The following is a 26,914-nucleotide window of genomic DNA, read 5'->3' on the forward strand; positions in this document are numbered from 1 at the left end:
CAGTCCCACAAGGGGATGCTATAGCTCTACAACTGACAAAGGAGGCTAAGACTTTAGTAATTTCTATTTAAAAGGAATTTAAATATATATATATGAATAAATTTAATTTCTGTTTGTTAGTTTTCTTCCATCCTGCCAAGGTAGTTGGACAAAGTTTTGCCACATTTGGAGGGCCTTCATGGAGATAGTCTTACCTAATAGACAGGCTAAGTGGCACATTTCAATTTCACTTTGAGGGGCTCTAAGAGGCACAACTTACTTTTTATTTTGTAATGAGTAGCTTGACATATTATTTTAAAGACTAAAAAAACTTGAGTTCTAAATTTTCATCTTAAAATGTATAGTACTTTATAAAAGGTGAAAGAAGACATGGGGATGGGGGTGGGTAGGAAGGTAACAAATATTTATTAATTTTTCACAGTGACTAAGTAATTTTTCCCTCTTCTGTGAATGCAGTTTAGAAATTATAACGTACAAAAAACACAACCATAAAGGCCAATAAACCTTAGATCTGTATTAGCAAGAGCTAAAAATAAAAATTTTGAGAGTCTAAAAATCAGTCTTCAAGAGATAACTGCTTGAGGACAACGGAGTCCAAAGCGAAGAATGTCTGATGGCCAACCAGGAGAGGCAGGCTCCTCTATGGACGGAGGAGACTGGTGCCCATGGTAAGAAACATCTAAACACTCATTTTCAACTCCTTCCAGGCAACTGAAACCAAGTTCTAAAAAGTGGGCCTTAAAAGTTTAGTAAATGAGAAAAAGCATGTTCTTTCACACTCAGCTGAAACCCAAGTCCAGCATGAGGGCTGCGGGGCACCCTGTTGGAAAGTACAGGGTATAGAGCTTCTAAGTATCATAAACAGAACAAACAATAGCTGCAGACCACTTATGCTAAGGAAGTGAACAGCAATTTAAGGCCCAAACATTAAGTTTCGTTTAGCACCAGTTTAACGTCACTAAACTGATGTTACCAGTTTAACGTTTCAGCTGAGTGTTAAAGAACATGCTTTTTCTCATTTACTAAACTTTTAAGGCCCACTTTTTAGAACTTGGTTTCAGTTGCCTGGAAGGAGTTGAAAATGAGTGTTTAGATGTTTCTTACCATGGGCACCAGTCTCCTCCGTCCTTAGAGGAGCCTGCCTCTCCTGGTTGGCCATCAGACATTCTTCGCTTTGGACTCCGTTGTCCTCAAGCAGTTATCTCTTGAAGACTGATTTTTAGACTCTCAAAATTTTTAGGATCCTAAAAGGTAAAATAATGTTGGACCAATGCCGACCCACCAGAGTCCTGGAAAGTGTATTAACTGAATCAGCTCAACAATAGCCAGACCCTAGACATTTAGAAAATAACACCAGGGCCATCTATCGTACGTTTCAATGGGGTGTGGTGAAGAACAACTGGTTAGAGCCCATAAACAGCTGATTCCCTACAATAAACCCTTTGCCTTCAAACATTCATAGTTTTCATGACCATTAATGAAACTTCTCAACTGCAGATATTAATTTGTGACCATGCATTGTCTTACATGGGCAACTCTTATGTGATATTTAAAATGTTTTCCATTTCCCCTTAGAGATAGGATTTAGTTTTTGAACAGTCTTACTCCATCTTTTTAAGCTTAGTTCCCATTATTCCCTTACATAAACCTTCCAGTCAAATTACTACTTGCTATCTTTGGACACAACTTTCTGTTTACCTCAAAATGCTCCTTCTCTGCAATACTCTTTCCTCTGACTTTACTAACTCAGCTGGAGCAGAGCTCATCTGGTCCCCAATATCTCCTGTAGTTTTTGAATTTAGACAATTTAGTACTTTTGTCTCAGTACCAGAGGTCAAGTCACAAAACTATCAATATACTTATACAATGAGTGGCCAGATTATTATGATCTCTATAATAACGTATAATAACCTGGCCACTCAGTGTATATTGTATAGAATAAAAGGCTAATATGCAAATTGTCCCCTCGACCAGGAATTCGACCAGCAGGCAGGCCATGTCCCCTCCCATGGCCAGGCTGGCCAAACTCCCACCCATGCATGAATTAAATGCACCGGGCCTCTAATATATATATATATTTATACACAACACATTGAGTGGCCAGATTATTATGTGTTTAGATATCATAATAATCTGGCCACTCAGTGTATTTCTGCAAGAATAAATTAATGACCAGATCAATTAATATTAATGATTTTGGCTTATTTCATTATGATTATTATAAGCACTTATTTGCATGTACAGAGAGTTCACTAGAATGTTTGTCTTCTTACCAGGCTTGATGGGAGGTATCATTTCTTAACACGTTCACAGGAACCTTAATCTCCCCTAGGAAGATATCTTGGACCAGGTTTCCATTGTTCCACAGGTCAATCCTGAAAATTTAAAACTGGCTTTATTTGTTTGCAAACAATGCTTAAGAGAACTCAAACCACCAAATAGCTTCAAATTATTTTGATTTGGATTACAGCATTAATTTTACATGCTTAAAAGAGATGTTAGCACTTCATATACCTCACTATCTAACTAAGAAAGCAAAATATTGCAGTAGCTTTTATTTATAAGCACAGAAAGTAACCATTTTAAATAGTCTAAAGAAAGCATTTAAGTTTCTCAGTTTCAAAGTCTAGGTTTTATTTTAATATTTTAACCTGTAACAATAAGGTCTACAGAGTTACTTTGTTGAATTGGAGAAAAGAAACTACAGTTTCTCAATTAGAATCAGTTAATGTGTAAAGATAGACAATTTAGAAAAATATACTACCCGATCATTCCAAACATGTGATTAACATATCCTTTAGATGAACACACTGTTAACACCACACCTATACATGCACTTACAAAAACTTTCCCCTTCCAAACAGCACAGGTATTTAAGATCTAGGAAATGCACAAACTTCAAACACATGCACCTGTTGAGTTATCTTACAAGACTTCTTACCTCACTGAAATTTCTGTTAGACAGCAGATATGTTAAGAAGAATAAAAACATTATTTCTAATGTGTAAGGCTAATATGTAATTACTTTCTATAAATATACTTTTTGTATCCATTATGCTATGATTCAGAAATTTAAGGAGCAATTAAAATTTTAAAATATAATAAAATAGGTGAAAATTAGTTCATCTTTGTTTATAAGACTATTTCTATTATAAAGACTGTTCTGTCAAGAATCATATTTTGGAAAGATAATTTGGATTGAAGTTAGATGCATGTTCCTCTAAATTTCATCAACCAACTTGCTACAAAAGAGAATTCTATTAAGAATGGTACACCTTTTTCAGTTGAATTTAGGATAATTTTTGGCATAGAAAAAAAGAAATTGTGTAAAACTCCAAAACACATACCTAATTTCTAGCTTTTCAATGTCCTCCTCTTCTACCTGGAACTGGGATTTTCTGGTATAACTACTGGATCTGGTTACCTGTAAACAGAATATTCTAGTAAAAAATTTTTTTTTGAAATATCTTTTTCCGTCATGAACTTAAAATTATCTTTAAAATCATTACCTTTAAAATCTTTTATTTTATTATAAACAGAGGAAAATGCCTAGCAATATTTTAGCCCAAAAGCTAAATGTAAAATAGCCATGGAAGAACAAGGTGGTATAAAAATATCAAAAGCTTTGGCAGGGTGGCTCAGTTGGTTGGAGCATCATCCCATACCCCAAAAAGCTGCGGGTTTGATCCCCTGTTGGGCACATATAGGAGGCAACTGATGGGTGTTTCCTCCCTCCCTTCCATCCTCTCTCTGAAATCAGTAAGTATATGAGGATTTTAAAAATTACCAAAAGCCTCCACACCCTTCTTTATCAACTCAGTATAAAGCAACATTAGATTCTCTGGCTCAACTGTAATCTGGTGGTGACTCAATGAGTGTTATATTTCAGTGAAGCTGCATAGTCCCGTATTTCTGACGATCCCTATGCCACCCTTATTCTTCCTTCTCACATTTTCACTGAAAATATCAAGGCCATTAGTAGGAACTTCCTCAACTACAATCCACCTGAATTTGTCCATGCCCATTAAGTCCTTTCTGCTTGAGTTTTCTCCAGCCCCTTCGCAACAAGATAGTATGATCTTCCTCTTTTCTTAAACTACTCCACCCACACCTAATACACAGTAAGCATTCACTTTTTTAAAAGAGAATATTTATTTGATAAATCTCAGAGGTAGAAAAAGTAATTCCTAGAAGAAATGGGCTTCGAAAAAACATTACAGAGCAGGCGTGGGGAACCTATTTTCTGCCAAGGGCTATTTGGTTACTTATATAACTAGAGGCCCGATACATGAAATTTGTGCAAGGGGCTCAGCCCTCACAGCCCCAGCTTTGTCCAGAAGGACATTCTGTTGTTCAGTCTAATTAGCATATTAGCTCTTTATTATATAGGATTGCTAATATAATTTATTTCATATAAATTCATGTTGCTATAAAAAAGCTCCTAGATTTATTGAATTTCAAGTCCAGCCTGTGATTGCCTTGGTAGGGCCAGGCCAAATCCCACAGGCGGATGGTTCCACATCCCTGGCATAAAGGAAGGGCCCCGGGAGTCTGGGAGTTAGGAAGCGAAAGATAAGACCCCTGGGAGGGTGGGGAGGAAGGAGAAGAAGGGAAAGGCATGCTCCCAGGAAGGAGCGTGCACTGGGTCCTCTTTCCTAAGGGTTTTAAGGGTTGAGTTTAGGGGAGATTCTGGGGAAGACCCTAACAGAATATTTAGCAGCTTTCCAGCTATGTCGTTTTAGGGTTGTGGTCTCCACTAGTTGATTTAATTACAGCTTTCTTTACCAGTTTGTCATGTCACTGAAGGCTAAGAAAAATTCTCCCCTTAAACTATGGTCCCTTTATCGCCTTCCTTTCTCAGACAAATATCTGAAAACCATGAAACCATCTTCATAGCCTCCACTTCCTCACCACCCACTCACTACAGTAACTCTTCATATCTGACTTCCTCACAGGTCACCCGCCTAAAACCCTGCTCTTAATCACCAAGTCGGATGATGGATTCTTAGTTCTCACCTTCACTGACCCCTCTATCTGAAGGAGCAATCACACAACTGTATCTCCTTTTCCAGAAACATTCTTTTCTTTGCGGTGCACAGGCACTATCCTGGCAACCTTCTGCTCTCTCCGCTTCTTCCTCTGGTACTTTTTCCACAGAACCTACGAGTATGGGTTTTCTTTAAGGTTTTATTTCTTATTTTGTCCTAAGACCTGCAAGTGCTGCATAGTTGACAAAGTGCTTTCAGATCCATTATCTCCTTTGTTCATCAGATCACCGCTCTGAAGCAGGCAGCTAGATTTATTATCCTCATCTCAAAAATGAGGAAGCTCAAGTACAAAAATGAAGAGACGTGCTCCAAGTTGAATACCGAGTGAGTGCCAAAACTGCTTGTCTTCACTTTCCTCCTTTACTGTGGCCCTCCCTCTTCCCCCTGTCTTTCTTGCCTCTCTGTAAGCAGGTCTGGAGTCTTTATTTGCACCTGTCCTCCATTTTACGTTTCAGTCACAAACTGCTTATTGGAGGATTTTACATCCCAGACCTCAAGCTAATTATGCCCCAAAATGAACCACGTCTTTTTTCCTTGTCTTGATTTTCCTCTTTCTCAAGATATGAAATCATGAAGACAATAGCTGACTCCTCCCTTTGTCTTTGGTTCTATAACTAATCCAGTGTCTTGCCTTTGTCATTCTTTTTTCATCTGTCCCTTCTCTATTTCCATATTACTCTCTTGGGTCAGATCCGCTTCCTCCCTCCCCCCTACCTTTTTAAATTACAATCTCTTGATTTCTGTTCTCTCTACCTCAGCCATTTGGTCCACAGATCATGGTTAATTCTTCCCCAAATACTGCATTACTCTTACAGTTTCCAGGCTCAAAAATATTTAATGGCTAGCATTTAAGAACCTCAGGCAGGCACCCAGGATCTTTGATTGTGGTCTTACTTTTTTTGTTGTTGTTGTTAACACCTGAGGATATTTTTCCATTGTTTTTTAGAGAGAGTGAAATGGAGAGGGGGGGGGCGGGGGAGGGAGGGAAGAGACAGAGAGAGAGAGAGAGAGAGAGAGAGAGAGAGAGAGAGAGAGAGAGAGAGAGAGAAACCTCAATATGAAAGAGATACACTGATTAGACACACTGATTAGCCTCCCACACGTGCCCCGACCAAGGCTAGGGATCGAGTTTGCACCAAGGCACATGCCCTTGACGAGAATCAAACCAGGGACCCTCCAGTCTGTAAGTCGACACCCTATCCATAGAGCCAAACCGGGTAGGGTCTTACTCTATCTTTTTAAGCTTAGTTCCCATTATTCCCTTACATAAACCTTCCAGTCCAATTACTATTTGCTATCTTTGGACACAACTTTCTGTTTACCTCAAAATGCTCCTCTGTAATACTCTCTCTTTCCTCTGACTTCACTAACTCAACTGGAGCAGAGCTCATCTGGGTCCCAATATCTACATCATTTTACTGCTGCAGGTACACTTGCATGTGTGTTTTGTGTCTCTTGCTCCACTAGCAGACACCAAATCTTATCTTTAAAATCAGCTCAACAAAGTGTCTTTTGAATGAATGTTTCAGGCCTAATAGGTATGCTTGGATATAATAAGCAGGTCAGGTCTTGATTTCCAGAGGGCCATCTGCTTGCTCCAAGTTGCCCCTATCTTTTCTCCAGGCTGGATGTAACAACCATTAATGAACGTAGAGCAACAGAACTAAGTTGTTCTGGCTTCACTGTGGTATTCAAACAGTACTCTGCAGAAGAGTCCTGTGGTCACTGTCTGTCAGGGGTGTGTGTGTGTGAGGGGAGGGTGGAGGGTTGGGTGAGCTGGGGAGACGCACAGAGAATGTGTGATATTGAGGATGACATGTGATATTGAGGTATGCTCCTAGAACTCCCCATCCCCAATCAATCAATCAATCAATCAGGGCTCTGCCTTCATTTATTTTACACATTGAGCCTCAACTGCATTGCACTATGGCTCTCCTGCTTTCAGAAGAGAACTGTTTAGTTGCATTAGTTGGTGAAATGATTACTATAGCAGTAATTTGAAAAAAGAAGTAAATCAACATTCAATGTTAAATGTTAAAATTTATATAAAATAGAAAGTTACCTCAAAATAAAAGATTTCATTAAACTGTGGATTGCTTGTTTTCTTCTTTACTTTAGTCTTCTTTTGGTCATTCCTGTTCCAATGTGGTAGAGTTTTACCTTGTAGAACTTAACAGCACACAATTATAAAACATGCTATTTCCAACCAGGGAGCCTGACCTCTGTTTAGCTGTTAAGATGCCTCAGGAAGACTGCACTTGTAAATACTACTTGGGGGGAGGGAGTTGGCAAATGAGGTGTCTAAAAATTCAAATATAAGAATACACAAGTTTTGTGTATCTGATATTTAGCAAAATTGTATGATTTTCTCTGTGGCTATATCAGATTGACTGCCAAGCTTATGTCAGAGGTTTTAATAACACATTCTAATATATAAACAACTTAGAAGAAATGGCAGAAGGAAGACAATGAGATTCAGAGTGCCTTTACCTATGTTGAAAAATACCTGAGAAACATGAAAAGCACTCAATTTAGTTTCTGGGCTTCAGCTACAATGTGGCTTTATAAAAAAACAAAAAACAAAAAAACAAAAAAACAAAACTTCTTATTTTGAAGTAATTACAGATTCAGAGTAAGTTAGAAAAAAAATAAGGAAGTCCCACACAATCTTTCCCCAGCCTCCTCCAAAGTTAACATCATATACAATTATATTACAATATAAAAAGCAATATTGATTTTTTTATAAAAAAAATTCATATGCCAAATAGTTTCTATCTGTATGTCACTAAACAGTTACACTTAAGAATTTGCTTGTCAGGTATAGATTACAAAGACAAAAAACAAGAACAGCTCAACCAGGTTAAATATTTTTAACATACAAATTTCTCTGACAGCATGAAGGATTGGGTATCTAGCTCCTTTTATATTTAAAACCATGTATGTTAATAGCGTACCACTGTTTGAGTACCCAATAAATACCAGGCCGATGCGCAAATGAATTGTAATGTAATGTAAATATCTGTTTTCCAATGGTCTCAACCTGTGGGAACCGCTAGCAGGACCGCCTAAGACCATCAGAAAACAGATATTTACATTACGGTTCGTAACAGTAGCAAAATTACAGTTATGAAGTAGCAATGAAAATAATTTTATGGTTGGGGGTCACCACAACATGAGGAACTGTATTAAAGGGTCGTGGCATTAGAAAGGGTGAGAACCAGTGGTGTTGAGGGAATGTTGTGCTCTGTTTCCTGATTCTAAACCTTTCAGTTGTAGATAAATTTCAAACTAGTCAGGCGCTGAAAAAAACCATAATGAAGTTATAAACTACAAAACAGTACAAAGTGCTACAGGCTTCCCTTAAATTAGCCTGACTAATAAGTAAAACCCATGGTTTGGTGGGTGCGCTCCATGTCCTGGCACTTGAGCACTTTGTCTATTACTCAGATTCTCTCAGCACAAATGCTGTGAGTAGATAAGGCAGTTTTGGCCTTGAGCTGCTTTCCAGGTAACAATATAGAAACAGCCTTATTCTGAGGAAACTGCCTTATTCTGCATAAAACCTAAGACATTTGCCAGTAGGAAGGCTGACAATGAATAAAGAAAGTGAAGTTTATGTTTTCAAGTACATTTTAACTACTATAAAATTGATGTTCTTTCCCCACAGCCTAAAAGTCTGGCAGATTTGAAATGATACTCATTTTCTTTCTATAAAAATAGGACTTGGTTGTTACAAGTGTATAATAGAACTCACTAAAGATTTTTCTTTCAATACATTACTTTGTGTCATAAATAGTTACTTAGCATTTGCTTTTAGAACCTTAATTTTATAATTCTTACATCAAACTTTAAAACTTAAAAATCTCGTAATTTAATAAATATTACCTAGAAGGGCCCACTAGAGAAACTGTTGCATAAGGGTCACAGCTTTGTCCATTTATGAGAGGCAACCCATGGCATGCCTTGATGCTAAGGAAGAATAAAAGAAAATTAAGATATAATATTCAGGTTAAGCAATATAAGACATTATTTTTAAATACAAATGAACATATTCAAAGAGAGAAAATTGTTTTCCACATGCTTGGTGTTGTATGCGTACATACAACGCCTACCCCAAATATATGTATGTATGCATGCATTTATTTATGCTAGAATTCCAAAACAGGATTATACAATAATACTTAGCACACATGATCTGAGACTACCAAATAATATTTAGCACACATATCCCCACTAAATCTCTAACAAGGTACATTTTGTGGTTTGACAATATATATTAAAACTGCTGTGGCTTCTAAAAAGGAAAAGAAAGCGGTGTGAACCTTAAAGGTGAAACTACAAAACTTAGCCAGATCTATGGTGGCACATCCTCTGCTAAAACATGAATGAGAAACAAAGAAACAATTGTGGTTTCCCCTTAAAATCTGATTCATAAAGGAATGATGAATGATGCCAAGTACCTGCCAGGAGGGGAAAAACCGGGCTTTGTGGGCCCTTGACCTCCTGGGTGGTCCAGGGTATCCTGGCCTTTCTCTGGAAACTTCCATCGGCCCTAATGCTGGATGTACTTTGAGGATCTACATTTGAACCTGATGGAGAGGCCTATGCATCACATGGAGCATCACAAAATTCACTGACTTCACAGCCCAGTTTCTGACAAGTACACTAGACCTGTGGATAGGAATAACTTTCACTGGTTTCAGTGAAAATGTTTCTTAATCATGTAAATTTTCAAATTTCATGTTTGTTAGATATCTTTAGGAATTAGAGGGGCCAAGACAATACTTGAAAAATGGGAATTGTAACTTGGCCTCTTTTCCTTTAAACTTATCCTGAGCTACCCTGTTAGATAAATTTGTGCTGCCAATTTTTAGATGTTCTATTCTCACAGCAACAGGCTGTGATGTCAGAGGGTTTTTTACCACAAAATTGATTTTAAAAAATGCTAGGCTGTGAAGCAGAAAGCTCTGATTTAATTGCATGTTATTCAACTATCATGTTATATAAATAACAATGAAAATAGATATAGAAAATAAAAAAACCTCAAAATAACAACAACAAAATCTGATTCATATATGGAGGGCAAGCCTCAGATAATGCTGTATGTAGCCTTTTATTCTGATTCTCAGTAACAGGTCCTGCATCATTCTGTTGAAAATGTTTTAAACCATAAAAACAGAAGGCATCTAATCCATTCCATGGGTAAAAGCAGTTGGTATTTACAGAGATCACAGAATCTGACTCAATGACCTGCTCCTCAAATTTCCTCATGAATTATTACTGAGTTCATGAATTTAGATTAATATATGCATTTCCTAATGCCTCAGAGAAAGTCATCAGTGCTGCTGAAAAGTATTCTTCACTGAAAGATGTGGGCTACTGAGCAACATCCTATTCCTCTCAACCCACAGATCATATATGTGAAGTACAAATGGTGTACTGCTGAGTAAAGAAAGAAATGATAATATGACTCATTTCTATTAAACTGGGTATAAAAAACAAATTTTAAAAATTTCTGAAACTAACCAAAGAAAGCACAGGCCAAGATAATGATTCTGGTTATTAATGTTAGGCTTAAGTACAGTCAAACTTTCCCACTGTACATGCTGTGTAAAACTTACATTTCTCAGGCTAAACCTGATTTTTATATAACGTTTGCAGTTTACTGTGCATTTTCACAAAACATCCAGTTCTCACAAATGCCTCTGAGAAGAGCATCAAAGAGTACCATCATTCTATCTTAAAGAAGAAGACCCAAAAGGTTATGTAAGAAAGTAACAAAATAAGGCTAACAAGGTAATAAAAAATGTGTAAGAAGTGGGCCAAGACTCAATTTCTACTTTCTTAATTGTGTCTGAAGTCTAGCATACTTCTACCTTTTCCCAGTGCCTGAATATATTGTATTACTCTCCTTGTAATATAAAATATGTCTTATGTAAACACTAATTATGAGAAATCTAAATTATAGAAATTTACTATAATTTTATGAAGTATAAAAAATTGAGAAAAATGCAGTATACAAAGACTTCTATGATAATACCCAAAAACAATGAAACTTACAAGTCTATAAAAATCATCAGAATACTCAATTTTTAAATGTAAGAGTTTTGTGATAAACAAGTAATATTATAAATATAGGTTATTTTATTTGCTACATATATTATGAAATACTATGTTTCTAATAAATAGGATACAATTATTCTTCTAATTGGTAAACCAAGCAGTTTCATATCATAAACCATAGAAGAGCAGAAAATGTTGAAAATATCCACCGTAGTATACTATGTAGTATATTATCTTACATCTTGTTTATACATCACATACAAAGATTGGATATTAATACATTTATTTTTAGAAATTACAAAGGAAAATACACTTAGTCCAAACTAGTTAATAATATAGAGTGATTTGAATCTTTTCCTTGGAGATATATATGTGTGTGTATATATGTATATACATATATGTATATGAGTATGTAAACACACACACACACATACCTATCTTGTGCATATATATATATATATATATATATATATATATATATATAAATGTATTTTATTGATTTTTTACAGAGAGAAAGGGAGAGGGATAGAGAGCTAGAAGCATCGATCAGCTGCCTCCTGCACATGCCCCACTGGGAATATGCCCACAACCAAGGTACATGGCCCTGACTGGGATCAAACCTAGGACCCTTCAGTCCACAGGCCGATGCTCTATCCACTGAGCCAAACCGGCTAGGGCCCTTGAATTTTTTAATATTTTTTTTTTAACTAAAAGACAAATATTAACTTCTACATATAGCCAAGATGAAAGAACAGGGAATAGATTTACTCTCCCAACAGAAAAAAAAAATATTAAAAAAAGGACAAAATCAGTAACACAGGATAGTCATTTCTGAGGAAGGAATAAATAAGGTGAGCCCTCCAAATGTCCCAGCTTACAGTTATATAGTTTTCCTGGGAAGAAGAGGAAGAATTGTCAGTTGGGAAAGGCCAAAGTGACTTGAGTTTCTAGGGCAGAATGCTAAAGGAAAGAAAACTGCACACAGAAAAAAACAAACAAACCCCAGAAAGGTACAAGAATGCTGAGTGCTGATAAGCATACACTTATGAGGAAACTACTACCTGAGGCTTGGGAAAGAACCATTTGATAAGAGCAAAGGGAACAATTCCTAAAGCCCACAAATGGCTAGAAGGAGGTCTAACCAGAAAACCTGGTAATTCATGGGTTCTACCTCAACAGTGGGAGAATATAAGCCCTAGGCAAAAGGCCAACTCTTATTCCATCTAATAAAGCTTAAAAGCAAAACACAAAAGAATCAAAATAACTTAACTGAGCCCTTAAGTATATTCATGGGAATATATACAATAATATTCAGCAACTTCACAATGTATAGTTCCAATAGAAAATAAGCAGAAACACAAAGAATAAAAAAAATATGACCCACATGAAAAAGAAAAGCAATCAAGGACCAAAAATGACATGGATGATAGAACTAGTAGATAAGGATATTAAAAACCAGTTATTATAACTGTTTCATATGTTTGGTATAGACACAGACAATAGTTTAAATTTAATTAAAAATGAAAGTCTAGAGATGAAAAACACAGGCCTCACAAGAAAAACACACTAAATGGGAATAACAGAAGATTCGATATGGCAGAAGAAAAGATTAGTACACACAATGACAGAGCAATAAACACATATTAAAAAGATGTGTAAATGGTCTAAACATGCCTATTAAAATGCAGAGATTTTCAGATTGAACAAAAAGAGAAAATTATATGCTACCTATAAGAAACTCACTTTAAATATAAAAATTAGGTTAAAAGTATAAGAATGGAAAAATACATACTTTGCTAATACTTAATCAAAAGAAAGCTCAGTATGTATATGGGTAATAATAACCCAAATGTCCATCAGTAGGGCTCTGATCGAATGAGCTACAGTAAATCTTTATATTGGAATCTTTGCAGTTGTCAAAAAAAAAAAAAAAAAAAAAAAAAAGGTAAATATTCTCTAATTACTCTGACATGAAGTCAGAGTTATGTTATTTTCAGGTTATGTTATTAAAAAAGAGGAAGTTATAAAACACTATACTTTGTGTAAGAATTGAGCGGGAAATGTAAATATATTTTTATTTCTATTTACATATGTAGGAATGTATATTTGCTTATATCTTCAAAAATAGTGAAAGAAAATCCAAAACTTTTAAATATAGGAGTAAGGAGGCTACAGAGTTGGGAATGGATGTGATACCTCCCCAAATATATCTTATATAAGTTCTGATTTTGGAAACATAAAAACTTTTACATTTCAAAAGTAAAATTAAACTTACGAAGCAATCCTTAAAAATAAAAACCTGAGAAACCACTAATGAAGAAAATAATTAATTTTAAAGGTCTAGAACACAGTATTTGACTACATTCTTAGTGACATATATTCTTAGAACAAATAACAGGAAGATATCTTAAACTTCATTCAGTAACTAACCTACCTGTCAGTGGTAATTGGCAATATTACTTTAAATTTATTTTTTATGTCTCACAAGATAAGATATAGAAGATAAGTAATTATGTTAATGTTGTTAGAAATTAAGATTTTTATTAAGAGGAAAGAGATATAAATATAAATTAAAGTTATATTTTGAATTAGAAACATTAAAAAAGGAAGAAAGATAGCTAGTCAAAATGGCTATATTAACATCAGACAAAGTAGATTTCACAACAGAGAGTTAGAGGTCATTTTATAATGATGAAGAGTTCCACTTATCAAGGGGACATAACAATCCTAAATGTTAAGCTCCTAACATCAGAGCTACAAAACAAATGAAGTAAAAGCTGATAAAACTTCAGGGAGAAATAGACCTGATATAATTAACATTTATAAAAAATAGTCTTTAGGGGCAAAAAATAAGTGTTGGTAAATTTAAAAGTATTCACATAATACAAAATATGTTGACAACAGCAAAATTAAACAAACACTCATCATGCTGATTCTTGCCCCCATACTTTTGCCTCTATTGTTTCTTCTAGGGTAAAAAAAAAAAAAAATAAAATAAAATAAAATAAATCTCACTTTTGCTAGGATAGCTATTTTCTATTCATTCAAATGCTACCTTTTTTCTTCATTTATTGTTTCAAGGATTTATTTAGTGCTTATTAAGTGTCAGGCAATAGGGTAATGAGGTGAACAAGACAAACATGTTCCCTGACCTCATGGAGCTTAGAATCCACTTGAAGGAGTAAATGATAAGAAAGAAAGAAAAAAAAAATAGTAACGACAAATAGTGGTAAGTGTTATGAAGGAAAAATAATAGAAAGCCCTATTTTAGAGTAAGTAGTATTTACGCTGAAATCTGAAGGGTGAGAAGGAACCAGCTTAAAAAAAAAATGGCCAAAGGGCATTCTAGGTAAAAAGAATTGATTTCTGTAGAACTCTAACCTGGATGACTGTGTCACATTTGAGGAATTGAGAGAAGGCCAGCAAGCACAGGGACTAGATGAAGCATGCCGCAAGATGAAATCAAAGAGGCAGGCAGGGTCAGAACGTGCTGGATCTTGCGGGCCAAGATAAGGGACTTGCACTTTATTCTAAATGCGATGGGAAATCACTACCTGTTTGAGCAGGGGAATGATATAACCTAATTTGTTTTAAAAGATTATTCTGGGTTGCTATAAAGAGAATGCATTGCAGAGTGAAAGACTAACTTAGAAACTACTGAAATAGTCAAGTCAAGGTAAGAAATGATTGGTGGTTTGAAATAAGGACATGTCAGTAGATATTATTAAAAATTAGAAAATTCATGAAATATTGTATAGAATCAAAAAGAAATGGATCCAATGCGTGAGGAGATTTTAAATGCCTCTCAGAATCATGCCTTGAGCAATTAGGTGGATGGTGATACCATTTGCTAAGGGGAGGAGCTGGATAGATATGAGAATCAGTACTTCAGTTTTAAATGTGTTAAATTGCGATGTTGTGAGATATCAAAGTGAAGGTATCAAAAAGGCAGGTGGACATACAAGGAGGTACTGGGTGTCTCATTACAGATGATATTAACTTTGATCATTCAGGTAAGGTGGCATCTATCAGATACCTTGTGTGGATACTGAGACTATGCAGATATGCTATTTGTCATCATACTTATGCTCACTTTTTTAGCAACTAAATTTGTCCCTGCATTACTATAGTGTTTGCCAACAATGATACCTATTTATATCATTTGCCCAACATTCAGTAATTAGAATTCCATTATAAGGAAAAGCAGTCATTTCTCCTCCAGGTATTTATTTATTTATAGCAGCACTAACCCATAGATATTTATTTTATTCTACAGGTTTTATAAAACAAACCATCATCATAGTTTTTCATGTTGATGCTCAAATCATCTCAGATTTGGTTATCTGAAGCTCCTTCAAGTTGGTTTCAATGTCCTTTCTACATGGCCTCATTATTTTTTAAGCTCTTTCACACTTTGTCTCCACACATGCTCTGAGCTCATCTTATATTTTCTCTGGCTAAGCCTTGAAATTAGCCACTGCTAAAAAGAGGTCCAAGTTCTTTTTATTTATGCAGCTCTGGCTAATATTGTAACCATTAGCCACTTGTAGTTACTTAAATTTAATTAAAGTTAGACAAAATTAAAAAATTAGTTTTTTAGTGCACTACCCATATTTCAAGTTTTAATAGTCATACACATAACTGTCCTGGCAGTTAAGATACAAAACATTTTCATCACCACAGAAAGATCTATCAGACAGTATTGATTGGAGAATGCTATTTAGAAGTCAAAATATGGGTGCTAAGTATGCTCATTACTACTGTGGCGACATTATCTCTAAGCCTTCTCAGTAAACTGAGCTAGTGTGTACACACACTTACATTTATTAGACAATTAGAGGCCCAGTGCACAAAATTCATGCACAGGTAGGTTCCCTAGGCCTGGCTGGCAATCGGGGCCGATCTGTGGGGCGATTGGTGGGGAGAGAGGGGGGCCCTGATGGCACCCACCATGGCTGGCCTGGGGCCTGCAAGCTGGGAGCAGCTCCTGAATTGAACGTCTGCCCCCTGGTGGTCAATGCGCATCATAGTGACCAGTTGTTCCACCATTCAGTCAATTTGCATATGAGGCTTTTATTATATAGGGCTATATTTTGAGAAATCTGTCTTTGAAGGAGAACAGAAAAATAGGAATGAGAGTGGTGGAGATGAGGTCTTGAAAGGTATGTCTTTTAAGATGGGAGACTCTAAAACACGTTTACATGATGATGAGAACAATCTAAAAGGGATGAAACAGAAGAAGGGATATCTGAAGGAGCAAAGAAAGCCTCTCAGTGGGGAAATAGAAGTAATCCAGGAACTCGAATGGAAAAATTCACTCCCAATAAGAAAAGGGGCAACTCCTCTACTATTACACATAAGGACAAAAATATGGGTGCCAATACAGGTTTACAGATTTATATTCAGGAAGATGTGACCATATAATCTGTAGTGATGGAAAATCTCATTGGTGCATTAGAGCACAATAAAACTCCAGGGCAGATATAAGGTTTGTGGTCATGAATTTAAAGTACAATCAATCTAACTGTGTGCCTTTTCTCCAGCACTATTCAAGTGCAGATTGAACGCAGAGGAAGAATTTAATTAATATTAAAAATTTCTAAATAAATAACAGTGATGAAGAGAAGAGCAGAGGATTTAGGGAACCTGCAAGAAAATAATTATAGTGACAGATTAAAAAAAAATAAAGAGAGACATAAAGGGAAGTGAAATAAGAGCAGGTAATAAGAATGTGGTAAAGACAAGTGGAAAATGGTCTTAGTGACGTATAAGAATGCTTCAGTGAGGAGCTTCTATGTCTGGAGAAAAATAGCTACTGCTAAGATATGAATCATTCCACACATAACCCCTCAAAACCAAGGAGCACACAGAAAACTATAACGTCAACATTACTGAAACATAGAATACCACAAACTTCAAAATACCTCTCAAGCTGAGAAAGCGACAATGAATTCCATAAGGCTATTACTGGTATTCTGTTGCTGCAAGTCAGTGAGTATGGACAATGGAGGCTTAAGTGAAAAAGAGGAGAAAAAAGAAAAAAGAATACAGACAGGTGTACGTCCACATAAAAACCAGTTTGTGAACATTTACAGCAGCTTTCTTTATAATAGTCTCAAACTGAAAACAATGCAAATATCCATAATCTGATGAGTGAATAAAAAAATTTCATATAATGGAATACTACTCATAAACATACAAAAAAAAAAGGGCCCTGGCCGGTGTTGCTCAGTGGTGAAAGCATAGGCCCACACACCAAAGGGTTGCAGGTTCAATCTGGGTCATGGCATGTACCTGGGGTTCATTTCCAGGCACCATCAGGACACATGGGGGAAGCAACCAATTGATGTGTATCTCTTACATTAATCTCTCTTTCTCTCTCTCTCTCTCTCTCTCTCTCGCTCTCGCTCTCGCTCTCGCTCTCTCCCTCCCTCCCTCCCCCACTCCTCTTTACCACCCTTCCACTCTTTCTAAAAAGTAATGGAAAAAACATCCTCGTGTAAAAATTAACAAAAAGAACCCCCAAACACAAAAACAAGCAAAAAGAAAAACCCCCAACAATCCTCACGGGTGTTGCTCAGTGGTGAGAGCATCAGCCCTTGCGTAGAAGGGTGGCAGATTCGATTCCCAAACAAGGGCAGGTACCTGGCGTGCAGGTTCCATCCTGACCCTCCTGTTGAGGGGAATCAATTGATGTCACGGTCTCCATCTTTTTCTTTCTCTCCTCCCATCCCCTGCCGCCTCCTTCCCTTCCTTCTCTCCAATCTCTCTAAAAAGCAATAAAAAATATCCTCGGGTAAGGATTAACAAAAAAAAAAAAAAACCAAAAAAACAAAACAAAAACAACTTGTTTCCAATTCCATGACAAGATGGAGTAGATGTATGCCTCTCTATTCCTTCTAATAATATAAATAAGAAACATGGACATTATATATAAAACGTAAGAAAAATCTTAAGGGTGAAGAAAAGACAAACCAAGTCGAACTCTTGGGACCAAGGAAAGATACAGCAATGAGTTCCCTGGGCTTTCTTTAAACAGTAGTCACCCTGATCCATGGATAGTACTGAACCCTATGTATACTGTTTTTCGTCATACATACATACATACATACATACATACCTATAAGTTTAATTTATAAATTAGGCATAGTAAGAGATTAGCAATAATAACTAATAATTATAGCCAAATACTCTAATAAAAGCTATATAAATCTGGTCTCTCTCTTGTTAAACTAGCATGAATTTCTTCGTCCTTCCTTACAATTTCACGTAAGATATATATATATCTCAAAGAGGAAGGAAGAGTGAGATAGAAATATCAAAAGAGAGAGAATCATGGATCAGCTGCCTCCTGCAAGTCTCTCACTAGGGATCAAGCCCACAACCCGGTCATGTACCCTTGACCAGAATCGAACCTGGAACCCTTCAGTTTGCAGGCTGTCGCTCTATCCACTGAGCCAAACCAGCCAGGGCAAATTCATTCTTACTATGGATCTTAGCAACCTCAGCATATAATTTTTTCTTTCTAATTGAGAACTTTCACCTTCTCACTTAAAGGAGGTGCTTTACAGCTTCTCTCTGGCATATCCGGATTCCCAGCAGCCAGCATCACTACTCTTGTGCTTCGGGGGTTATTAAGTCAAATGAGGGTTATTTGAACATAAGCACTGGGATATATTGTGACAGTCAATATGATAACCAGACACCTACAAAGTGACTAACGGTAGGTAGTACAGTGTGGCTACATCGGACAAAGGCATGATTCATATCCTGAGCTGGATGGGGCAGGGAGGTGTGAAATTTCACCATGCTACTCAGATTTGTGTGCAATTTAAAATTATAATTGTTTATTTCTGAAAATTTATTTTTAATATTTTTGGACTGTGATTGGTTGTGGGTAAGTGAAAGCACAGAAAGTGAAACCACTGATAAGGGGCGCTACTGTCACTCCAATCTGAAATAACAAGGAACATTACTCAAGGGGTATCAACAGATGTTAAGTCAGAAACCTGCACTTCTACCTCTACTGGCAGTACTCCTCTTCCTCCACCGGGAAGAATGTCAGAGGAATTTGGCTAAAATAGAAGATTTAAATGAGATCCAGAGTCTTATAACATAACACCCAAAATGTCTAGGAGAGAACCGAAAACCACTCATCATACCAAAAAAAACGGACAATCTTCAAATTCAATGAGAAAAGATAGTCAGCAGATGTCAACACTGAGCTAACATGTAGATGTTGAAATTATTTGGCAAGAATGTAAAAGCAGCCATCATAAAAATGATTCATTGAGAAATTCTGAACATATTTGAAATAAATGAAAAAATTAAAAGTTTTAGCAGAAAAGAGAAATTCTCACCAAAGGAAAAAAAATATAGAGAGAACAAAATAGAAATTTTAGAACTTAAAAATATAATAACTAAAATTAAAAACTCAATAAATGGGCTCAACATCAGAATGAAGAAGACAGAAGAAGGAATAAGTGAGTTTAAAGATGGAACAATAGAAATGACCCAAAATGAAAAACAGAGGGAAAATAGAGTTGGAGGTGAGGGAGAAGAGCGGAGCCTTAGGAAGCTGTGCAAGATATCCTTAGATGAAGAAAAATTAAGAGGATGGATCACCAATAGACAGACTTACCCTAAAGAAAAAGAGTAAATTCTCTAAACATGAAGATAGTGATAAAAGGAGGAATCTTGAAACAATAGGAAGGAAAAAGAATACAGAAAGAGCAAAAATATGGATAAATACAATTTTCTAACTTTTAAAAATTTAAACTTTAAATGGTTGAAACAAAAATTGTAACAGTTTGATGTGGTTCTGAAGGTACCTAAAGGAAACATTTAAAACAATTATATTACAAACTAGAGGCCTAGTGCACAAAATTCGTGCATGAAGGGGTGTCCCTCAGCCCAGCCTGCACCTTCTCCAATCTGGGACACCTTTAAGGATATCTGACTGCCTGTTTAGGCCCGATCCCACTGGGCAGTTGGACATTCCTCTCACAATTCAGGACTGCTGGTTCCCAACTGCTCACCTGCCTGCCTTCCTGATTGCCCCTAACCGCTTCTGCCTGCCAGCCTGATAATCCCCTAACCACTCCCATATCAGCCTGACTGATGTCTAACCACTACCCTGCCAACCTGTTTGACCCCAACTTCTCTCCTCTGCCGGCCTGGTCACCCCTAACTGTCCTCCCCTGCAGGCTTGATCGCCCCCAACTGCTCTGCCTTGCAGGCCTGATGCCTCCCAACTGCCTTCCCTTGCTGGCCATCTTGTGGTGGCCATCTTGTGTCCACATGGGGGCAGGATCTTTGACCACAAGGGGGTAGTTATCTAGTGTGTTGGAGTGATGGTCAATCTGTAAATTACTCTTTTATTAGATAGGATAGAGGCCTGGTGCATGGGTGGGGCCAGCTGGTTTGCCCTGAAGGGTGTCCCAGATCAGGGTGGGGGTTCCCTTGGGGCGTAGGGCAGCCTGGGTGAGGGACCTGTGGTGGTTTGCAGGCCGGCCATGCCCCCCCGCAACCCAAGTGGAGGTCCTGGTATCTGGGGTTTATCTTTTATAATTGAAATTTTGTAGCCTGGAGCAGAGCCAAGCCTCCTGCTTGCTTCGTTGCAGCAGCTATTTCTGTTGGAATTTATGTATCTTCTATAATTGAAACTTTGTAGCCTGGAGTGAAGGCCTGAGCCGGCCAGGGCTGAAGAAGCTTTGCTTCCTCCATTGCCGGGGAAACCCAAGCCTCCCTCTTGCTCTCTGTGGCCGCAGCCATCTTGGTTGGGGTTAATTTGCATACTTGCTCTAATTGGCTGGTGGGTGTGGCTTGTGGGCATAGCAGGATGATGGTTAATTTGCATATTATCTTTTATTAGCTAGGATGGTTGGTGTTAAAGGGATTTTAAAAAAGGTACAATGTAATACCTAAAGCAATCACTAAAAAAACTATATAAAGAAATATACTATAGCCTAAGCCAGTTTGGCTCAGCAGTAGAGCGTCGGTCTGCAGACTGAAAAGTCCCAGGTTCAATTCCGGTCAAGGGCATGTACATTGGTTGCAGGCACATCCCCGGTAGGGGGTGTGCAAGAGGCAGCTGGTCGATGTTTCTCTCTCATCAGCGTTTCTAGCTCTCTATCTCTCTCCCTTCCTCTCTGTAAAAAAATCAATAAAATATATTAAAAAAAAAGAAAAGAAATACACTATAGATCAAAAAACAATATAGATAAATCAAAACGAAAATCTAAAAAATGTTCAAGTAATCCACAGGAAAAAGAAGACAAAGAGGGAAGAAGAAATAAAACATGACAGCTTTAAGCCTAATATGTCAATAATTCCATTAAAAGTAAATGGTAAACTCATAAATAAAAGACAGAGCTTAGGAGAGTAGATATAAAAAGTGAACCAATTACACTCTATTCACAAGAAACTCTGGTAATCAAACATCATGGATGGTGATGAGGAAAGGAATAGATCTATACATATAAAAGCCCAGCGACCTAATGGCAGAACCACCAGAATGATGGGTCAACCAATTGCACTGACCACCAGGGGGCAGACACTCAACACATTAGCTGCCCACTGGTGGTCAGTGAGCTCCCACAGTGGGAACACTGCTCTGCTGACCAGGATGATTGGCGCTCCCACAGTGGGCCAATCCGTACAGGCCCCACACCAATGCACGAATCCATGCACAGAGCCTCTAGTTTGAACTATGAAGGAATCTTATGAGGGATATCTTTATGGTGATAGAATAGTTCTATATTTTAACTGTGGTGGTGGTTACATAGTGATGAAATGATATACCTCAATATAATACACCACACAGTGTACAATGCCCATTTCCTGGTTTGTATATTGTATTATAATTAGGTAAGATGTAACCACTGAGGGAAATTGAGTACAGAGTACAGAGAACCTTTCTGTAATTTACAATTTCCTGTAAATATATGATTATCTAAAAAGAAAAACGTGTGGTTTTTTTAAACCAAACTGCCAGAGTTCAAATCCAGACTCTACCACTCCCTGCATAAAGGTGGCATATTTAACCAATCTGTGTATCATTTTATCATCTGTAAAATGAGAAAATACCGTATTTTTCGGACCATAAGACGCTCCGGACCATAAGACGCACCAGTTTTTAGAGAAGGAAAATGAAGAAAAAAAGATTCTGAAACAAATAGTGTCCTAAAATATTTTATGTGCATTAAAACCCAACATCACAGTCATAAACACATGTAATCAACCCTGTAAAGTAAACAGCAGCATTTAGAACCATTTTAGAGCCGGGCAAGCACACAGAGACCACACAGAGCCGGGCAAGTAAAAAAACTTTTTTTTTAAAGTATATGTGTAGGCTATATTTGGACCATAAGACGCAGGGACTTCCCCCCCCCCCCCACTTATGGGGGGAAAAAAGTGCGTCTTATGGTCCGAAAAATTCGGTAGTATCTATCAAATAATAACAAGAAAATAAAACCTAAAAGAGGATAACTATTGATATATGCAACCATGTAGATGAATCTCAAAAGCAGTATGCTAACTAAGTAAAAGAAGCCCGACATATAAAACTATTAAGTATATTAATCTAGAAATATGACATTTTGGAAAAGGAAAACTATAGAGACAGAGCGCTGGCCAGATGGCTCAGTGGGTTAGAGTTGTCCCGTACACTAATTGTTGCAGGTTTAATCTCCAGTCAGGGTTCATATGAGAGGCAGCTGATCAATGTTTCTCTCACATCAATGATCAATGTTTCTCTCTCTCTCTCTCTCTTTCTTTCTCTTCACCTTCCTTTCTCTCTAAAAATTAATCCTTATACTTGGATAAGAATTAAAAATCAACACTATAGCAGTAGAAATCAGGGTAGAGAGAGCAGGAACTGAAAACATTTCTGAATAATGCTTTTTGGTATAGTTCTGACTTTTGAAGTCATGCTAATAATATTCTACATATTCAAAAAATAAAAGTAAACCAACAAGGATGGGGGGAAACATTAAATTGAATGCAAACAAACCAAACCAAACCAACTAATTGTGTTTCAAATGTATAACATAATCAAACTGGGCATAGGAGTATGCTTCACTATATGCTGTCAGTCTAGGTGGAACAACCTGCAAATAAATCTTCAATTGTTTTTAGTAGATAAATCTAAATGGAAAAGTAACTGGTCTGTATGCTTCAAAAATCTTAACAGTATGACAAAGAAAAGCTAAAAGCCAGTATAGGTTAAGAAAATTAAGGAGACATAACAATTAAGTGCAATATATGCTCTTGGACTAAATTCTTTCATGGAGAGAAACAGAATATCCTAAAGGACATTATTGGAACAGTTAATGAAAGTGAAATATAATAACTGTAGATTAAGGTATTAAATATAATAACTACAGGTTATACTTTTACTTGAACAATGTTAAATTTCCTGAGTTGATAACTAGTTATTTTAAGAGAACATCTTTATTCTTAGGAAATAAACACTAATATACTTAAAGGTCATAACCTTCTTTTGAAAGAGTTCAAAAAATTAACTAAAAAATTAAATAAAAGATATATAGTAATTAATGTACTTGTAAAGATACTTTAATATCCTATATAATCCTCCTATATAATAAAAGCCTAATATGCAAATTGTCGCCTCAACTGAAAGTTCGAGAGAGTTGGATCGCTCGCTATGACGTGAGCTGAACACCAGGGGGTTGCATGGAACATGGCGGGCATCAGCAACACACCACTGGCAGTGGGCGGCAGTGGAGGCACTGTTGGCCCTGATGGGCCGCAACAAGAGCTGGACTGGTGCAGAATGGTGGAGCAGGTGAGAGGGCAGCGCCAGGTCAAGGCAGGTGCAAGCAGGGGCCTGATCGCCCCGCAGACGCAGATGGCGACCAGTGGTGGCAGCGGGGGGCGGGGCTGCCACTCAACTCCCAGATACTGAGGGAGCTGGGCGGGGGCCTGATGATTCAGGTAGAGGAGGGTGCGTGGGGACCCAGGGGCCTGGGTGCTGCCCAGGGCCCAGAGGTCAGCTGGGACCTGCCCTTCCACACCAGATGCTTGCGCTTCGATCACCTGCCTGGTCTAGGGACCACACCTGTACACTAGAGGTATACCAGGCCTCTAGTCAAAAATATATATTTATATAGAAAGAGGATGCTTCAAAGGAGTTGGGGTATTGACAATTAATAGAATAAATAATAATCTGGAACAGCAATAAGAGAGTAACATTTATCCTACTTCCTGGCTCCAAAGTATGTGGATATGGTAAAAAACAAAACAAAACACACACACACACACACACACACACACACACACACAAAAACACAAACAAAAAAAAAAACACAGCCTCTGACTAAGAAAGCAGTAGAGAAAACAATATATCTCAGGGGATAACCAGATACCAGTTAAGACAAAAATAGAGAAAACATTCAGAGGAAGTCAGGGTATAGTTTGTTAATAACATAAGGAAGAATCTGAGTGGGAGGGAAAAGGTTGTGGGTTAGGCTGGAACAGATTACCAGAACACTTAGAAGGTTAGAGTCTGGGTGATAAAAAAATGACTCAAAAGCAAAAGAGGAGGAAAGGAACTCAAAGTAGGTGAAAATTAATACTAGTAATCTCAAGATAGGCACTTAGTTTTAGAACTAGGTCCCTAATGCTCTGCTCTGTGGTATCAGAGTTCCTAGAGGCCCTCCACTAGGAAGCCTCTCCACTTCCCTCCTGCCGGGTAGTTAGACACACTTACCTGTGATACTCTAACACCCTGCTTCCTGTATCTATCATTTAACTCACGTGCAATAATAAATATTGATAAATTAATTGATGGCTTATCATAATCTGAGTAGATTAGATACAAGAAAATAAATTGGAAATCAACTTAATAAAGAAATGGCATAATTTCATTTCTGAAAAAAGTTTCTGAAGTATTTAAAACTAGAGGCCCAGTGCACAAAAATTCGAGCACTTGGGGGGGGGGGGGTTTCCCTCAGCCTGGCCTGAATCCTGTTGCAGTCTAGGACTCTTTGGGGGATGTCCACCTGCTGGCTTATGCCGCTCCCCAGGGTATCAGGCCTAAGCTGGCAGCCAGACATTCCTCCGGCAGCCCAGGAGCCCTTCGGGGATGTCCAACTAAAGTCTTAGGCACAACTCCCCTCCCCTCCCCCACATCATTCCCAGTCATTCCCAGTCATTCTGCCATTAGGGTCAATTTGCACATTACCCTTTTATTATTTTTATTTTATATTTTATTGATTTTTTACAGAGAGGAAAGGAGAGGGATAGAGAGCTAGAAACATCGATGAGAGAGAAACATCAACCAGCTGCCTCCTGCACAGCCCCCACCAGGGATGTGCCCACAACCAATGTACATGCCCTTGACCAGAATCAAACCTGGGACCCTTCAGTCCGCAGTCTGATGCTCTATCCACTTAGCCAAACCGGTTTTGGCAACATTACCCTTTTATTAGATAGGATAGCATGTTGGCTTAAGATTCAAAAAATACAAAATGGAGAATTATTTCTAATTTATTTTATGTAAAAGAAATATGCTTACTGTACAACAAGCTGCTGGCACACAGTTCCATTCTCTGTTATCAGCTCATTCAGCTTTAATTCAAGGTGAACTTTACCCTATAATGACAAAAAATATTATACATTGAGTAATCTATTTTGTTGACAAAATATTAAAGGTACATATTTTGTCAAACTAAACTTATTATATTTAGTTATGCACTAACTAAATATTAGTGATCCCTAGCACATGGTTTTGCCCACATTAAGTACCTGTTAAATGACTAATACCCAACAATGTAGATCAAAATCTGAAAGATAAGCGGTTAAATGCTTATATCCAACATTTGAATGTTTAGGTTTTCAAATCTAAGAACTTTATGCCCAATTCAACAAATACTTATGTATCTCAATATCATGGATTACAAAGACAGGTAACCCTTATGTTTTAGGGAATTTTGAAATAAAAGCTAATTATAAAGTGTAGAATGCTTTTCCCAGAAAAGACAAACCATCAATAAGGGCAGAGGAAGTATCATTTAAAGACAGAGAAATAATACAATTCTAAAAGAATAAAACTAAGTTAAAACTAGTAATGTAATTTTGTCAATATTGAAATAATAGGTTTGGGGGATATCTACTATATTTTAAGAGGCACTGTGGGAGTGGGTAGGTATGCATAGATGTATATAACACATAGTTACTACTTATAAGAAGCTCACAATCTAGTTGGGAAAATAACAAACAAAAGAGAGCAATATATGGCCAAGGGCATTGATGGAAAAATGGATACTAAAAACAATGGAGCACCTTCATAAACAGCCAATAACAAATGGATTTTTAAAAATTCAGTAGTGTAAATTTAAAGCAAACTATCAACTTCTAAAGAAACTAAGGCCTAGGACAATATAATCTAGAACTTAATATTTCTACTCTGCCCCTGTGATGAGCAATTCTAAACTGGTTTATGAGCAATTTTGCACTGGTTAAGAATCTGGTGCTGGATTATCTCCACCCAGCTGACAAGACAGATTCCCATGGTGCCATGCGGAGATTTCAAGGATGTGATGTTCAGGGGCTGATGACATAAGTAATTTCATTAGAGGTAATAAGGCTCATTATCTACTCACTGTTCCTTTTTGAAACAAACCCTTTCAGATATTCTTTCAAAGAAATCTATCCTGAATCAGCCTCACTATTTTATGAGGATTTGTTATACAAGAGTGGATCTGAGGTTCACTAAATACAAAGCTCGGGATTAGATTGATAGTTAGTGATGAGCAATAAATATTGATTGGTCTCAACAC

General features: G+C 37.2%; 1 protein-coding gene across 3 annotated transcripts in view; it reads right to left on the reverse strand.

Annotated features, from left to right (window-relative positions):
* Positions 1 to 26,914, reverse strand: part of RASA2 (RAS p21 protein activator 2) — a 115,532-nt gene that overhangs the window by 35,686 nt on the left and 52,932 nt on the right. For all 3 annotated transcript variants that reach the window (XM_036431268.2, XM_045579224.1, XM_036431267.2), the window contains exons 5-9: positions 25,651 to 25,727; positions 8,934 to 9,017; positions 7,111 to 7,183; positions 3,348 to 3,424; positions 2,274 to 2,375 (exon numbers count right to left, since the gene is read on the reverse strand). In XM_036431268.2, coding sequence (XP_036287161.1) covers positions 2,274 to 2,375; positions 3,348 to 3,424; positions 7,111 to 7,183; positions 8,934 to 9,017; positions 25,651 to 25,727 — 413 coding nt within the window. The remainder of the gene's footprint in view (positions 1 to 2,273; positions 2,376 to 3,347; positions 3,425 to 7,110; positions 7,184 to 8,933; positions 9,018 to 25,650; positions 25,728 to 26,914) is intronic.

The sequence above is a fragment of the Pipistrellus kuhlii genome, unplaced genomic scaffold, assembly GCF_014108245.1.
Source record: "Pipistrellus kuhlii isolate mPipKuh1 unplaced genomic scaffold, mPipKuh1.p scaffold_m20_p_11, whole genome shotgun sequence".
NCBI lineage: Eukaryota > Metazoa > Chordata > Mammalia > Chiroptera > Vespertilionidae > Pipistrellus > Pipistrellus kuhlii.